At 39.9% G+C, this 13,937-nt stretch overlaps 1 protein-coding gene across 1 annotated transcript; it reads left to right on the forward strand.

Moving 5' to 3' along the window:
• Positions 1-1,170: 1,170 nt before the first annotated feature.
• NECAP1 (NECAP endocytosis associated 1) lies at positions 1,171-13,136 on the forward strand. The gene is made up of 8 exons (XM_025471998.3): positions 1,171-1,328; positions 7,037-7,137; positions 7,294-7,398; positions 8,086-8,167; positions 8,993-9,101; positions 9,188-9,371; positions 10,966-11,068; positions 11,402-13,136. The coding sequence occupies exons 1-8, from the start codon at positions 1,234-1,236 to the stop codon at positions 11,448-11,450; spliced, it is 828 nt and encodes a 275-aa protein (XP_025327783.1). The 5' UTR covers positions 1,171-1,233; the 3' UTR covers positions 11,451-13,136.
• Positions 13,137-13,937: the final 801 nt, after the last annotated feature.

Below are 13,937 nucleotides of genomic sequence, written 5' to 3' on the forward strand. Positions count from 1 at the left end.
ATCAATGTACATTTTCAGTACTGATGGATGAGAGTAGCTGTTTCCCACATCCTTGCCGGGGATATATATCATAAGTCTTTTTGAATTTTAAGATTATCACTTTGCCAGGTACGCAATCATTAAACGCAGGTTTCCAACTAATCAGTATAACACATTGGCTAAGACCACTGCTCTTGTAGCCTGACAGACTTGAGTTCTTACCTTGGTCTTGACCTCCGCCAACCCTGCTTATTAAGTTGGTTCTAAGTGATAGCGTTGTGGCAAGTTTACATGTGAAGTGTGCGAAGAACTTATTTATGGAAAGAGCTCAATAGGACTTATAATAGGACTGGGGCCAAATAGCGGGCATAAAAGTAATAGCGACTTTGTCAGGAATTGAGTTGGTCCCATTCAAGAGTTTAAGAGGTTCACATTTTCCAAAAAGATTTCCAAAATGCACACTGAAAATGCGGCCAACTTTTTCAACAGGCGCTGTTCTGTAAAAACGGAGATTAAAAGATGCAACTAGGTAACTACTCAGGCTGGGCATTTTTAACATTCAGACGCTGGAGGGTTAAAATCCACCATGCCTACAACTGGATCATATATTTAACTGTAGGTACCTGGTTCGGGATTACCAACGAGCAAATACCTCTTTTCTTTTCTTTCTTTTTTTTTTTTTCCAATATTTATTTATTTATTCAGAGAGAGAGGCGGAGACACAGGCAGAGGGAGAAGCAGGCTCCATGCAAGGAGCCCGACGTGGGACTCGATCCCAGGACTCCAGGATCACACCCCCGGGCTGCAGGCGGCGCTAAACCCCTGCGCCACCGGGGCTGCCCGCAAATACTTCTCTTCTGCCTGGAACCTCTGGTTAAAAGTGGTTCTTGTCAGAAAAAAATTCTCCAGATTTTAAGACGGCCCACCTCTTCCCTAAGCACTGCAGCACCAGCCCGCAGCAAGATGGCGCTTTTCCCTAATCACCTTTCGGGAATGGAGATTTCCATAACGTGCATCACGCGCTGAAAAGGCAGTTTTGCCATTACCCAAGATGGCGAACAGTGTAGCTTCACGGTTTCCAGCTTTCAATATGGCTTCCCCAACCCGTACCTCTGGAGGTTAATTTCAGGAACCAAGCTAAACTCGCCCGGAAGTAGCGTAAGCGGAAGTTGCGTACAGCCCAACTCCCCCCACCCCTCACGGCCGCCCCCGTTCGTATGCCCCGCCCCCGGTGGCGCGGAGTGCAGAGCCAAAATGGCGGCCGAGTTGGAGTACGAGTCTGTTCTGTGTGTGAAGCCCGACGTTAGCGTCTACCGGATTCCTCCCCGGGCCTCTAACCGCGGTTACAGGTACTAACCCCGAGGCACTGCAGCACACGCATACCGGGTCGGGGATGACAGTTTTCTTCTCAGGTAGCACGCTGCGAGTCCTTTGTCACTGCCGTCTCTGGGTTGTCACCTTGCTAGCCTCCCCACCTCGGTTGTTATTACTGTGCCTTTCTGGTCTTTCCTCACTGTGGAATGCCATTACCGCTTTAAAAAAAGAATTACCATCTGCATCCTCCCACCGCTCCTCCCTTGGGCCCCTCTGAGTTACCCATCTGCTCCCCTTCGTCCACATCCAGCCGTGCCTGCTCCATCGCCGATCATCTTTCGTTCGTTTTTTTCCTGCGTCCTTCAGTTTGCCACCCTTGTCGTAACCCCCTCCCGCCCTCCCACTCACACACGTTTCCAGTACCCAGTGCGCATTTGTTGGTAATTGTGTTGGTCATTCTGTAGGTGATAGTTTATCTTCTGTGCTGTTGTCTTGCTACCAAATATCCACCATTTGGTTTTCCCTTCAGTTCTTTTCCTAGTGGGCAGGGGTTATGATTATAGGGTTTTCAGTGGTTGTCCATCATTGTGTTTCTTTTTAGTACCTTTTCTTGATGAAAACATAGTATTTCCTATTTTCCTTCCCACCCTCCCTTCCTGACCTCTCCCATAGCTTTTTCTCTCGAATTAATACAGCATTTTCTCTCTAGGGCTAAATAACCACCATGTAATCATCTCATGACGATGAGGTTCTGAGGATGCTGTAGGAAGTCGTGAAGTCATGTAGTGGAAAGAGTTAACATGTTAACTGGGTTGCATGTTAAAAAATATGAGTATGGACTCTGAAAACTTTGCAGCTGTATGATTTGGGGCAAATCTCTTCGCCTTTCCAAGCCTTAGTTTTCTCATCTGTGAAATAGGGGGGAAAATCATAATAAAACCTGCTCTAGTTATGTACCTCAAAGAAGTTTTTGAAGGGTTAAATGAAATAATATAATGTGAAAGAATTTAGGAAACAGTAAAGCAGCATATAAGGATATAAGATATTGTTCTTATTGTTCTCTGACCCACAGTCACCATCATGATTTTCCTCTTGGCATTTAGTATTATTTTGGCTCTTGTCTTCCTCCTGTGTCCATTATTTTGCCTCCTTACTGCAGGTTCATTCATCATGAATCAGTATCTTTGTGCTTACTGACCTGTGCATTAGACCCTGTAGGTTATACCTTTTGGCAAAGAGGTAGTCCAGTCTTTCATTCGGATTCCCAAGTTGACCATGAACAGGAATCAACATGGTTTTTGATGGTAGTTACATGTAGTCATTTGTGTGATTCAGCTGAGACATCAGCCCCTCTTGACACTTCCATTCTGGCTTTGGAATGCTCTGTGTGTGGTTCCGTAGTGCCTATGCTTATCTCTGTCCTAGTACTCTTCTTTCTGTATTATAATTAATTGCTCTATCTTCTGCTTCTCCAGTCTAGTTATGAACAACTTGAGGTCTTTCCTAATTTTATGGTACCAGGGTCTAGTATAGTATCTGGCACATGGAAGAAATTAGTAGATTACATTTAATCACATAGGTTAGCATTGATTGAACTGTTTACTTTCAGGTTTTTTTTTTTTTTAAAGACCTTCTTTCTTTCACCCATCTGTATTCTCTGTGTTCACTTCCTGGTTTATCCACAGCCTTTTATCCTTATATCAGTTAACTGCACTGAGCCATCAAAACAATTTAATTTTCCTCTTTTTCTTGTTATCTATGTTTTCCATGTTTATTATTGACATTTCTTATCCTCCAAGAGGCATTTTATCACTGAAGGAAGAGAACACTGTTTACAGCAAGATTCCTGTTTATTTGCTTTTGGCAAGACACTTAACTTGAACTGTGGTTTTCTTATTTTTTTTAAAGATTTTATTTTATTTATTCATGAGAGACAGAGAGAGAAAGAGGCAGAGACACAGGCAGAGGGAGAAGCAGGCTCCATGCCGGGAGCCCAATGTAGGACTCGATCCCGGGTCTCCAGGATCAGGCCCTGGGCTAAAGGTGGTGCTAAACCGCTGAGCCACCTGGGCTGCCCTTGGTTTTCTTATTTGTAAAAATGGATATACTACTAATTACCTTGCAGTATCCTCTCAATTTTCATAAAAATGGGCATAATGCTTGGCACATAATAGATGCTTAATAAATGTTACTTTTATGTCTTTTTGTCTGTCTGATCTTTTTTACAGAACCCATTTTACATTATGAGCATGACTTCTCCTTTAGGCTGCCATTAAAGGAAAAACTAGGATTTTTAGGAAGCAGGATGAATACTTTTTTTGAGTGACTAATAAGATTAGAGGGAATGAACGACTTTGATCACCTAGTGTAAGCTATTGCTTCTCAGCTTTCAATGACAATTTAGATCGATGAGAAAGTTATGCATGATTAAGAAATAGTTTCCCAACCTATAAAACTGTTTTTATATTCATCACTGCCCTCCTCCTCATCTAAATCAATAGTAAACTCAACAGTCTGTTTTAATGTAGTGAGAGGAACACTAGATTTTGAAGTTAGGCATTATTACTGTGTAAATGTTCTTCATTTAGAGAGACAGAGCTGATAGGCTTTTCATGCCTATTCTTCATAGTGGTTGTAAGGATTTATTACTGAGGTAAATGAAAATTTGTGAAGTCAGTTCAGAAGACCAGTGAAACCAAGAATTCCTCAGGCTAGTCTTGGGAGTGGGAAAGGAAATAAGGCTCAGGGCTGAGGGAAACTGCTGCTGGGAATATCCATTCACTTATTGAGAATTCGTTCAATATTGGCCACTAGACATGCAAGATACTTATAAGACAGGGAACCTGTCCCAGGAAACATACCTAGTAGGCTTCTTTGTAATATATTCAGCACACTATGTTTAGCTCATGGTGGCATGATAGAAGTAATGACTCATTAAAAAAAAATTAAAATACAGGACCTTTAAGCGTTGTAGTCTGGATCAGATTCAAGTACTTAGCGTCTTTGAGGCATGCCATCAAGAGAGGAGGACATGACAAAGATTTATCTTATAAATCCTGTTCAAAACCTGTGCTAATTTTCATTTTTCTCCTTCCACATTGTTAAATTTTTTCTCTCTCTTTTTTTAAAAGATTTTATTTATTTATTTATTTATTTATTTATTATTCATTCATTCATTCATTCATTCGGGAGACAGAGACATAGGCAGAGGGAGAAGCAGGCTCCATGCAGGGAGCCTGATGTGGGACTCCATCCCAGGACTCCAGGATCATGCCCTGGGTGGAAAGGCAGGTGCTAAACCGCTGAGCCACCCAGGGATCCCCTTGTTAAACTTATTCTTGTTTAGATATACTGTTACCTTTCTAACTTGCAAGTGTTAGTCTTCAGGTTTCTAAGGGATAAGTTTGTTTTGTTTTAAGATTTAATTTTTAAGTAATCTCTGCATCCAACGTGGGGCTCAAACTCATAACCTTGATATCGAGAGTCAGTTGCTCTACTGGCTGAGCCAGCCAGGTGCCCCAGGGTGAGTTATTAATAACTTATTTTGTTTTTTTTTTTCACATGCTGACAAAACAAAATCACAAATGCGGTGCTTTGTAAAATTCGTCATATTTAAATGTCTTAGATTTCTTTCAAATTCATTTATCACACAGATTATAAGCATTTAGTGTGTGTTTTTTTTCTTTAAGATTTTATTTATTTATTCATGAGAGACACAAAGAGGCAGAGACATGGGCAGAGAGAGAAGCAGGGGCTCCCCGCAGGGAGCCCAATGTGGAACTTGATCCCCCGATCTGGGATCACGCCCTGAGCTAAAGGCAGACACCCAACCCCTGAGCTACCCAGGTGTCCTTTTTTTTTTTCCTTAAGGAGTATTTAGTGTTTTGTATAGTGTTTCCATGCACATCTATATCTCTAGCCCACGTCTTTCCTAAACTCCAGACTCCTATTCAGATGCCTTCTCTGTATTGTTGCTTGAAAATATATTTGACATCTCAAACTGCATATTCAAAATTGAACTCCTGATCTTTCTTCCCAGAAAGATCTTGTTATACCTATAGCCTTTCTGTCTCAGTTTTTGGCAGCTCCTTTGCTCAGGCTAAAATCTTAAGAGTCATTCTTAACTTCTCTCTTCTACCTCACATTAAATCCATTAGAAAATCCTGCTTCTTTACTTTAACTATATCTAGAATCTAGCCTCTATTGCTGCTCTGTCTTCCTAGTCACCGTCATGACTCCTAGATTACTGCAGTGGTCTCTTAATCCCTGTGCTTCAGCACTTACATCCCTACATTGCTTCTATACACAACAAAGTAATCCTTTTAAATAAAAAGATTGGGTGCTTAGGTGGTTCAGTAGTTTAAGCATCCAAGTCTTGATTTTGGCTCAGGTCATGATCTCAGGGTCATGGGATGGAGCTCTGTGTCTGGTTTCATGCTCAGCAGGGGGTAGGGTGTCTCTGCTTGAGATTCTGTCCCTCTGCTCCTCCCCTCGAGTGCATTCTCTCTCTCTCTGTCTCTCTGTCTCTGTCTCCCCCCCCCCCTTTTTTTTTTAAGATTTTTATTTATTCATTGGAGAGACAAGCAGGGGGAGAAGCAGGCTCCATGCAGGGAGCCCGAAGTGGGACTCGATCGTGGGGTTCCAGGATCACGCCCTGGGCCAAAGGCAGATGCTCAACCACGGAGCCACCCAGGGATCCCTCTCTCTCTCCTCCTAAAATAAATAAATAAATCTTTAAAACAATAATTACTCTCAGATAAAAAGGAAGATCATCTTTCACCTCTGCTTAAAATCTGTATTGGTTTCTCCTTCACTCAGAATCAAAGCCAGAGTTCTTGTAAGGCCCATAAAATTTGGCCCTGTTACCTCTTCCACCTCATCTCTTTATTTTATTCTTACTGCAGCAGCTTCTTTTTTTTGAGGGCAGACATTCCATTCACACTCCCACCATAGCACCTTTGCACTAATTGTTCCAATCATGGAATCTCCCCGCTCCTCCAATATCTGCATAAGTAACTTTTGCTTCCTTCACATTTTTACTCACATTTCACCTTATGAATAAGTCCTCCCCAGCCACCCTCTTGAATGCTGCAACCTGTTTGCTCTTGTACTACCCTCCCAATATCCTTTTTCTGCCTCTACATTTTTTTACTTTAGCACTTAACCATCTTCTGAGATACTGATTGTCTTACTTATTTTTAATGTTTTTTTATTGTTTGTTTTCTATTGTAAACCTCACGAGGATACGAGTTTTTATTTTGTTCATTCACTGTTGTATCCCAAGTACCTAGAACAGTGTCTCTGACTTAATACTCACTCTGTAGATATTGGTTGAATTCAGTGAAAGATAATACATTTAGGGATTTGGGAAGGCTTCTATTACCCACTATAAGTCCTTTAGTAGACTTTGTTGTTACCTGATCAGTAAAACACTGTTTATATAAATTATTATCTGTGGTATGGAAATAGTTATCATTATGGTAATTTAAAAAAATTGCTTGTGTTTGTACTTAACATGTTTTTATTGATGTTTATTGGCCAATACTTAAGTAGTAAGGATTTATCTGATTTGGGCTATATGTAACAGTGACCCTCTATAGAGGGGATTGCGAGTTATTCTTATTGATTAACAGGTAGAAACAGTAAGCAACCCAGGACAGCGAAACAAATATGGCAAATGATTCTGTATAGATTTTTAGTAATTAAAGACGTGAATTGGAGGCTTCCTATTTTCCTATCCTAGGGCATCTGACTGGAAATTAGATCAGCCTGATTGGACTGGTCGCCTCCGAATCACTTCAAAAGGGAAGATCGCGTATATCAAACTTGAGGATAAAGTTTCAGGTAATCTGTGCTGGTGACTCTAACATATTAAGAGTATTAGTTTGATGCACTTTTGTAAGTATATTTAAATTGGGATTGGAATGGAAATACTTGTGAACAGAATAGTTATAGATTTTTACTTCCTTTGCTTAAAGAAGTCTTTTACTTACCTATCAGGGGAACTCTTTGCCCAGGCACCAGTAGAACAATATCCTGGTATTGCTGTGGAGACAGTGACAGATTCCAGTCGCTACTTTGTAATCCGGATCCAGGATGGTACTGGTAAGGAATCTGGGATTTTGAATGACATGAGATTAGGTAGATGGGTAATACACTTCAATGAAAGTGTGTCCCAGTTGCATTTATCGTATTTAAGTTTACTAATTTTTTCCTCCCCTTTCTCCACAGTTAACTATAGCTGCTAAAGGACAAGGATTAACATGTTATTTGTAATAGATACGAACACAAGTTCAAGACGTGATAATACGTAGACATAAATAAATCAAAATATCTAGCTAACCAAAGAAATCATACATATTGCCTATTCATTCATTGTTTGTAGTGGGTTTTGGTGGATTGCCTTAAGTCACCTATGTGTAGGGCAATCATTCTCGCTTTTCCATAGTCTGTATCAGAGGTTGGCAAACTTTTTCTAGTAAGACACAGATAGTAAATATTTTAGATTTTCATTCTCTATTGTAGCTACTCAATTCTACTGATGTAGTATGAAAGCAGCCATAGATAGTATTTAATACAGATTGGGGTAACTGTGTTTAGTAAAACATTATTTATAAAGATGGCAGCATTTGGCCCTTGGGCTGCATGCATGTAGTTCGTGGTCTCCTGGGCTGTGAAAGAATGTTTCACATTTACGGACTTGATCTAGTTAAGGCAACTGTTAATTTTCACTGGGTTGCAATATTCCCTAAGGCATACTTCTTATTGTGAGTATTTCTGTCTTTCTCACAGGGCGTAGTGCTTTCATTGGCATTGGCTTCACAGATCGGGGTGATGCCTTTGACTTTAACGTTTCCTTGCAAGATCACTTCAAGTGAGTGAAACTTGTCCTTTAGTTACCTGGTTAAAAGGTTTTGGAACTGCTCCTTCTCAATTGAATGGACGCTATTTCTTTTACCTCCTGGTTTCTGTATTTGGTCAGCTAGTTCATTATGCATTGGAACTTCCCATTCACTGTTTCTTTACATTATCTTATGTGTTCTTTCCTTGTAGCCTGGAATCTGTTTTTGGTTCCTTGTACAGTGTTTTGAGATGCTTTTACTTCTATCTTTGGGGAATTGGCACTTGGTTTTAAGTGGCTGAGAGGAGCATACAGAAACAGGGCTGTATGGGAGGTTTCTGGGGAGTTGTGTGCCAGTTTTGTTACTTTGTATAGTTGACATGTTTTATTTCTGTGATAAAATTTCTTCAGCCCACCTGGTTTTGGCACAGTGGTAACGCATAGCACCATGCACACTGTCAACTTCCTACTTTAAGGGCATGCATAGGCATAATTCTGCTTTTCTGCCTCAGAACTCTGAAATTGTGGAAATCCACTCAGTTGGCACAGGGATGCAGCCTGGAAGGACTGAGGAATTAATACTTCCTCAGGGGCAGCCCTCAAACATGGATTATGGGAATTGGCAACTAAATGCCCTCTGGAGGGACAGGTTAAATATGTATTCTATGTGGTTCCTCAGTGATACTGAACCCTGTTGCCCTCTTTCTTGGCTTTTCTTCCTTTCCTTCCTCATTCTTAATGTTCCCTCACTCTGCTTTCTGGAATCCTGTTTCACATAAGTTAGTTACACTCAAATTTGTGTGTTGGACTCTGCTTTCAGGTGATCCCAAATTAAGATAATTTACTCTTTTACTGAAGGTGGGTAAAGCAGGAATCTGAGATTTCCAAAGAATCTCAGGAAATGGACAATCGTCCCAAGTTGGATCTGGGCTTCAAGGAAGGACAGACTATCAAGTTGAGTATTGGGGTAAGTATGGTTTCTTTCCCCTACTCCCTCTATTTCTATAATAAGCTTGTGACTTTTTCTTTCTCTTCTCTGTTTTCTCTTTGTAGAACATTACAACCAAGAAGGGAGGTGTTTCTAAGCCCAAGACCACAGGGGCTGGGGGTTTAAGCTTGCTCCCACCCCCACCTGGAGGCAAAGTCACTATTCCCCCACCATCCTCCTCAGTTGCTATCAGCAATCATGTCACTCCACCACCCATTCCAAAATCTAACCATGGAGGTAGTGATGCAGGTAAATCTATATTAATTTTAACTTTGAGGAATCATCGTATCTTAGGTTTTAATTGGGTAGCACCTCTTTGCCAAAGAGAGAGTTGATGTTTTTGCTAATAAATGGCACTTGGTACTGACAAGGTGATTCTTGCAGCCTCTAGTAAGGAATTAAAACTTCTCTAATGAACTGAGAGTCATGGTATTTGGTAGGTTCTTTGTCAGAAAATGAATAGATATTAAAAAGACTAATTTCTTCATTGTACCTTGGTTAGACGCTAGTAGGCTTGAGAATCAGATGGACTAAGATTTTGGTCATAACTCTGCTATTTTATATCTGAATGGATTTAGTAACATTATTTAATTTTTTTGGTCTGAATATCCTTATCTCAAGATGGAGACTTTAAAATTGCCCCAGGATTGTAAAGGTTAAATGATGTGACAGCACCCAGCGTGATCCATGAAACATAGTAGCCATTTAGTAAATGTTATTTTTTAATCTTTTCTGTTTCTTCACAAAGGCAGTTGGGAGAAAATTAGACAGCACCTGGGTTTATGAATATATTTTCACTCTTCTGTACTATCTGGTGGGAAAAAGAATAGAGTTATTTCTGTTTCGAGAATGAGAACATTAGAACTTGGAAAGAAATTTTCCAAAGATTAGAGAAGTAGATAGTAGAATCTGGAGTTTTAGCCTAATGTATTGTGGGGATGCAGAGCATTTATATCATTGATTGCTAAGAATAAACTTTCTCTTTCTGGAATTTTGAGGTAAAAATGGTTATATCCTACTTTTCATAAGTTTCTCTAGGGATAATGTCTAAGATTTATTATTTTTTTAATTAAAGTTTTTATTTTTAAGATAATTGTAGATTCACATGAAGTTGTAAAAAATAAGACAAATCCTTTGTTCCCTCTACCTCGTTCCCCTAAGTGATAACATTTTGCAAAACTAAAGTCAAATATCACCAGGAAATTGATGTCAATACCATTTACTGATTTTATTTAGATTTCACCAGATTTATGTATTCTCATTTGTGTGTATGTGTGTGTTTTTAGTTGTATGCACTTTTATCGTGTGTAGGTTCCTAGATCCATCACCATGGTCAGGAAACAGAACAGCTCCATCAGTACAAACCATGATCAGAAAACAGAACAGCTCCATCAGTACAAGGATCCCTCATGTCATCCATTTATAACCATACCTACCTCCTGCATCCTGCCCCACACCCTCTCACTAACTAGGCAATCACTAATCTCTTCTCCATCTCTGTAATTTTATCATTTCATGAATGTTATATAAATGGAATCATAGAGTACGTAACCTTTGGGGATTGGCTTTTTCCACTCAGCATAATTTCCTTGAGACTCATCCCAGTTGTGTATATTAATAGTTTCTGTTTATTGCTGAGTAGTGGTTCATGGTGTGGACATACAACAGCATATTTAACCATCACTCATGGAAAGACATCTGGGTCATTTCCAGTTTTTGTCTATTACAAATAAAGTTGTGAACATTTGCATATAGCTTTTTGTTTGATAATACATTTTTATTTCTAAGATTTTTATGTTTTCCTTTTTCTTTTTTTTTTTTTTTCTCTTTACTGTGTGTTCAGATATCCTCTTAGATTTGGATTCTCCTGCTCCTGTCCCGACATCAGCACCAGCTCCAGTTTCTGCAAGCAATGACTTGTGGGGAGACTTTAGCACTGCATCCAGGTATGAGCCTAGTGAAACCACAGTACTCTCATTCAGGGTACAGAGGATATGTTACAGTCAAATGAAATCTTGTTCTGGGAAAGCAGGGCATTTGCAGGTCATACAGAGTGCTTGGCAGGAATTCTAGGTAAGGAAGTAGAGGAGTGCTGGGGATGGTGGGGTAAGAAAGCTGTAGGATGGAGTTGGAAGTGGGATATCAAGCCTCAATAAGTAGATTTTCTGGAGATAGAGTTTTAGAAATTCTGGGCAGCAATTTCTCGGAAGCTATTACATTGAAGAATGGAGTAGCTATCCTAATTTCTTTGGCTTTCTCTCTGTTCTCCTGTCTTGCAGCTCTGTTCCAAACCAGGCACCACAGCCATCCAACTGGGTCCAGTTCTGAATAGCATTGGCAGGACATTAAGGACAGACTTGAAGAAAAAAATGACCTTGAGGGCACCAATCTGTGAGGGAAGTTAGGAACCCCTTCTCTCCCCAGAACCAAAATTACTGGACAATCTTTTTCATAGCTTCTCCATTGCATTCAAATTGGTTTATGTCACTCCCCTATGTTGTTACTTGCTGTACAGCCAAGAAAGTATGTCCTTATCTCCTGTTCACTAGTAAGGCAGGGGAATAGTGGGTCTTATCATACTTGTGGCTGACTATGCAGGGCCCAGAAGGCCATGTCTCTTTGAGGGGGGAATGAACTCTACCATCTGTAAAATTTTTCTCCATCATTTCAATTCTTTAACTTAATTCTGAATCATCTCATGACCCTGTGTGCCTCTTTGTGAAGCCCTATTTAGCAATTTCAGGGGAGACAGAAACCTTGAGATTTCCTTTTCCATTAACCTAAGACCCTAAAAATGGACTGAGTGACCTCAGTGTTTACAAATTCAGAGTTTTGATTGGGATAGGTATGAAGAGAGACCCGTTTCCTGGGTCTCTGTTATATATCCTCCTTCAGGCTTATCCTGCTCAGTGAATATCCAGTGCTGGGTGCAGCTCCATCACCCTGTCATGTGTTTACATGTTTCTTCCTATGCTAAGAGGGTTTTGTCGGTGGCACTTTCACTGTTCTTTTGTTTGTTGAATGGTGCAACATCGTTGACTAGTGGGTCTCTTGGATGAAGGAGATTCAGGGGACCATGTTTCCCAAGTTAGGTTGTAGAGAAGTGTTTACTTTCTTGCAGCTCCATCTAGTTGCTGCATTTGAAGTGTGGCATTACTTTGTATTTGCCCTATTATTTGACCTGAAGTTGAAGGGTTTAGAGTTTTTAACCTGATATGTAGAGCAGAGGGGTTGAAAGCACGTAACTCTCTTTCAGTACCCACGTTGCCTTGCTGCCTGGGTATCTGGCCCCTTTCCATAAACATTTATTTTTCAGTCCATCTAGCTCTTCAATAGTAGAAAGCTGCTGTTCCATACATCATCATTTATGAAGGAATTCGGAGAGTCCATGAAGCTAGCTGTGAGAGGTTTGCCTGAGTGATGGCTTTGATACATTGTCACCTAGGGCATCTCAGAAGCAACTTACTCTCCCACCACTTTCCCTTCCCTCTACCCCACCATTCCTTTTACGATGCTGTGAAGAGAGTTCCCTTTCTTAGATGAATGGGCACTATCTATTTTGTTCGTTAATGGGCAATTTTAGAATGAACTGGGAGGATATCTTTTCTTCCTTTAGAACTTTGGATGTGTACACTCGGACTGAAGGGAGTCTTATGTTTAGTTTCAAAATGCATTCTCTCTTCTGGATTTCTTTCTTGACTTTTTAACTTTGGGTCCATTTTTTTTTTTTTTCATTGCCTCCTGTTCCAGGCAGCTCTATTCTTACAGAGCCATGGCAGGACATTTTAAAATTCGAATAGAAAACACTAAATGGAAAGTTCTATAGAATCACTAGTGACTAACTACTGGGAACCTATTTTCTCAATCTTCCTCCATGTTGTGTTCTTTGTATTCTCAAGATGATAATATATTATGTATTTGAATTGCTGAAATTAAAAATGAAATTTAAAATATATGTATATAAAGCGTATGCTGTATTGGTGCAATAATGGTAATTAAAAATGTGGAAAAAGGTAGTGTCTCCTTTATCTTTTGGTTTGCCTATTTCAGTGCCTTTTTAATATAACTGATCCAATATAAATGGGCCAGTAGGTAATAAACAGACATTTTATATCTATTACTCTTTTTCTTAAGAAATAGGGCTTTTAAGTTCGGGTTAGACTTGTACGCTCATGGTTCTAAACCCACAGAGCACTCCTTATACAGATCATTTATATGAGTTATTTATTTGCTGGTACAGTTCACTTCATTTGCTTCAGATTGTCTTCATGATCTAGGCCACCTCTCATATTTCAGAACTATCATCAGCATAAATGAGGAGAATCAGTGTAAGAGGTGGAACTGATTCAGAACCATAAACTTTGGAACCCAGAAGGATCTTGGAGTTCTCATTCAGTGATTTTTCACAGAAGGTGAATCAGAATGATACATGTGCTAGCCTTCTTTCTTCCTTTTTTTTTTTTTTAATAACATGCTGCTCCCTCCAGAGATTCTGATGCACCTCCTCCATTTGCTCTCCTAGAGTAGAGCCTAGATGGCTTTCCTAACCATGGCCTTTCTTATCATTACTGAGGCTATGAGGCACCGTCATTGATAGAAGTGTATCATAAACCTCAGGTTTTATTTGGGGAAAAATTGGACAATCTTTTTTTTTTTTTTTTTTTTTATAGCTCAGTCCCCTCAGTTAAACATTTGTATCTCCCTTCACAGTTGTAATGTGAACGTTTATTACTCCATTTCCTCCATTCTGATAACCTTCTAGACAGGTGGCTTGCCTCTACCTTTCTTTTTCTCTAGCTCCAATTCAGCTTACCT

This window comes from Canis lupus, chromosome 27, assembly GCF_003254725.2.
Source record: "Canis lupus dingo isolate Sandy chromosome 27, ASM325472v2, whole genome shotgun sequence".
Taxonomy (NCBI): Eukaryota; Metazoa; Chordata; class Mammalia; order Carnivora; family Canidae; genus Canis; species Canis lupus.

Excerpts from the sequence above, each read along its gene's own strand:
- NECAP1 (XM_025471998.3), top strand. The coding sequence starts at position 1,234 with ATGGCGGCCGAGTTGGAGTACGAGTCTGTTCTGTGTGTGAAGCCCGAC. Across the intron at positions 9,102-9,187 it reads CTATCAAGTTGAGTATTGGG|AACATTACAACCAAGAAGGG; the intron begins GTAAGTATGGTT and ends TTCTCTTTGTAG. Across the intron at positions 9,372-10,965 it reads CCATGGAGGTAGTGATGCAG|ATATCCTCTTAGATTTGGAT; the intron begins GTAAATCTATAT and ends CTGTGTGTTCAG.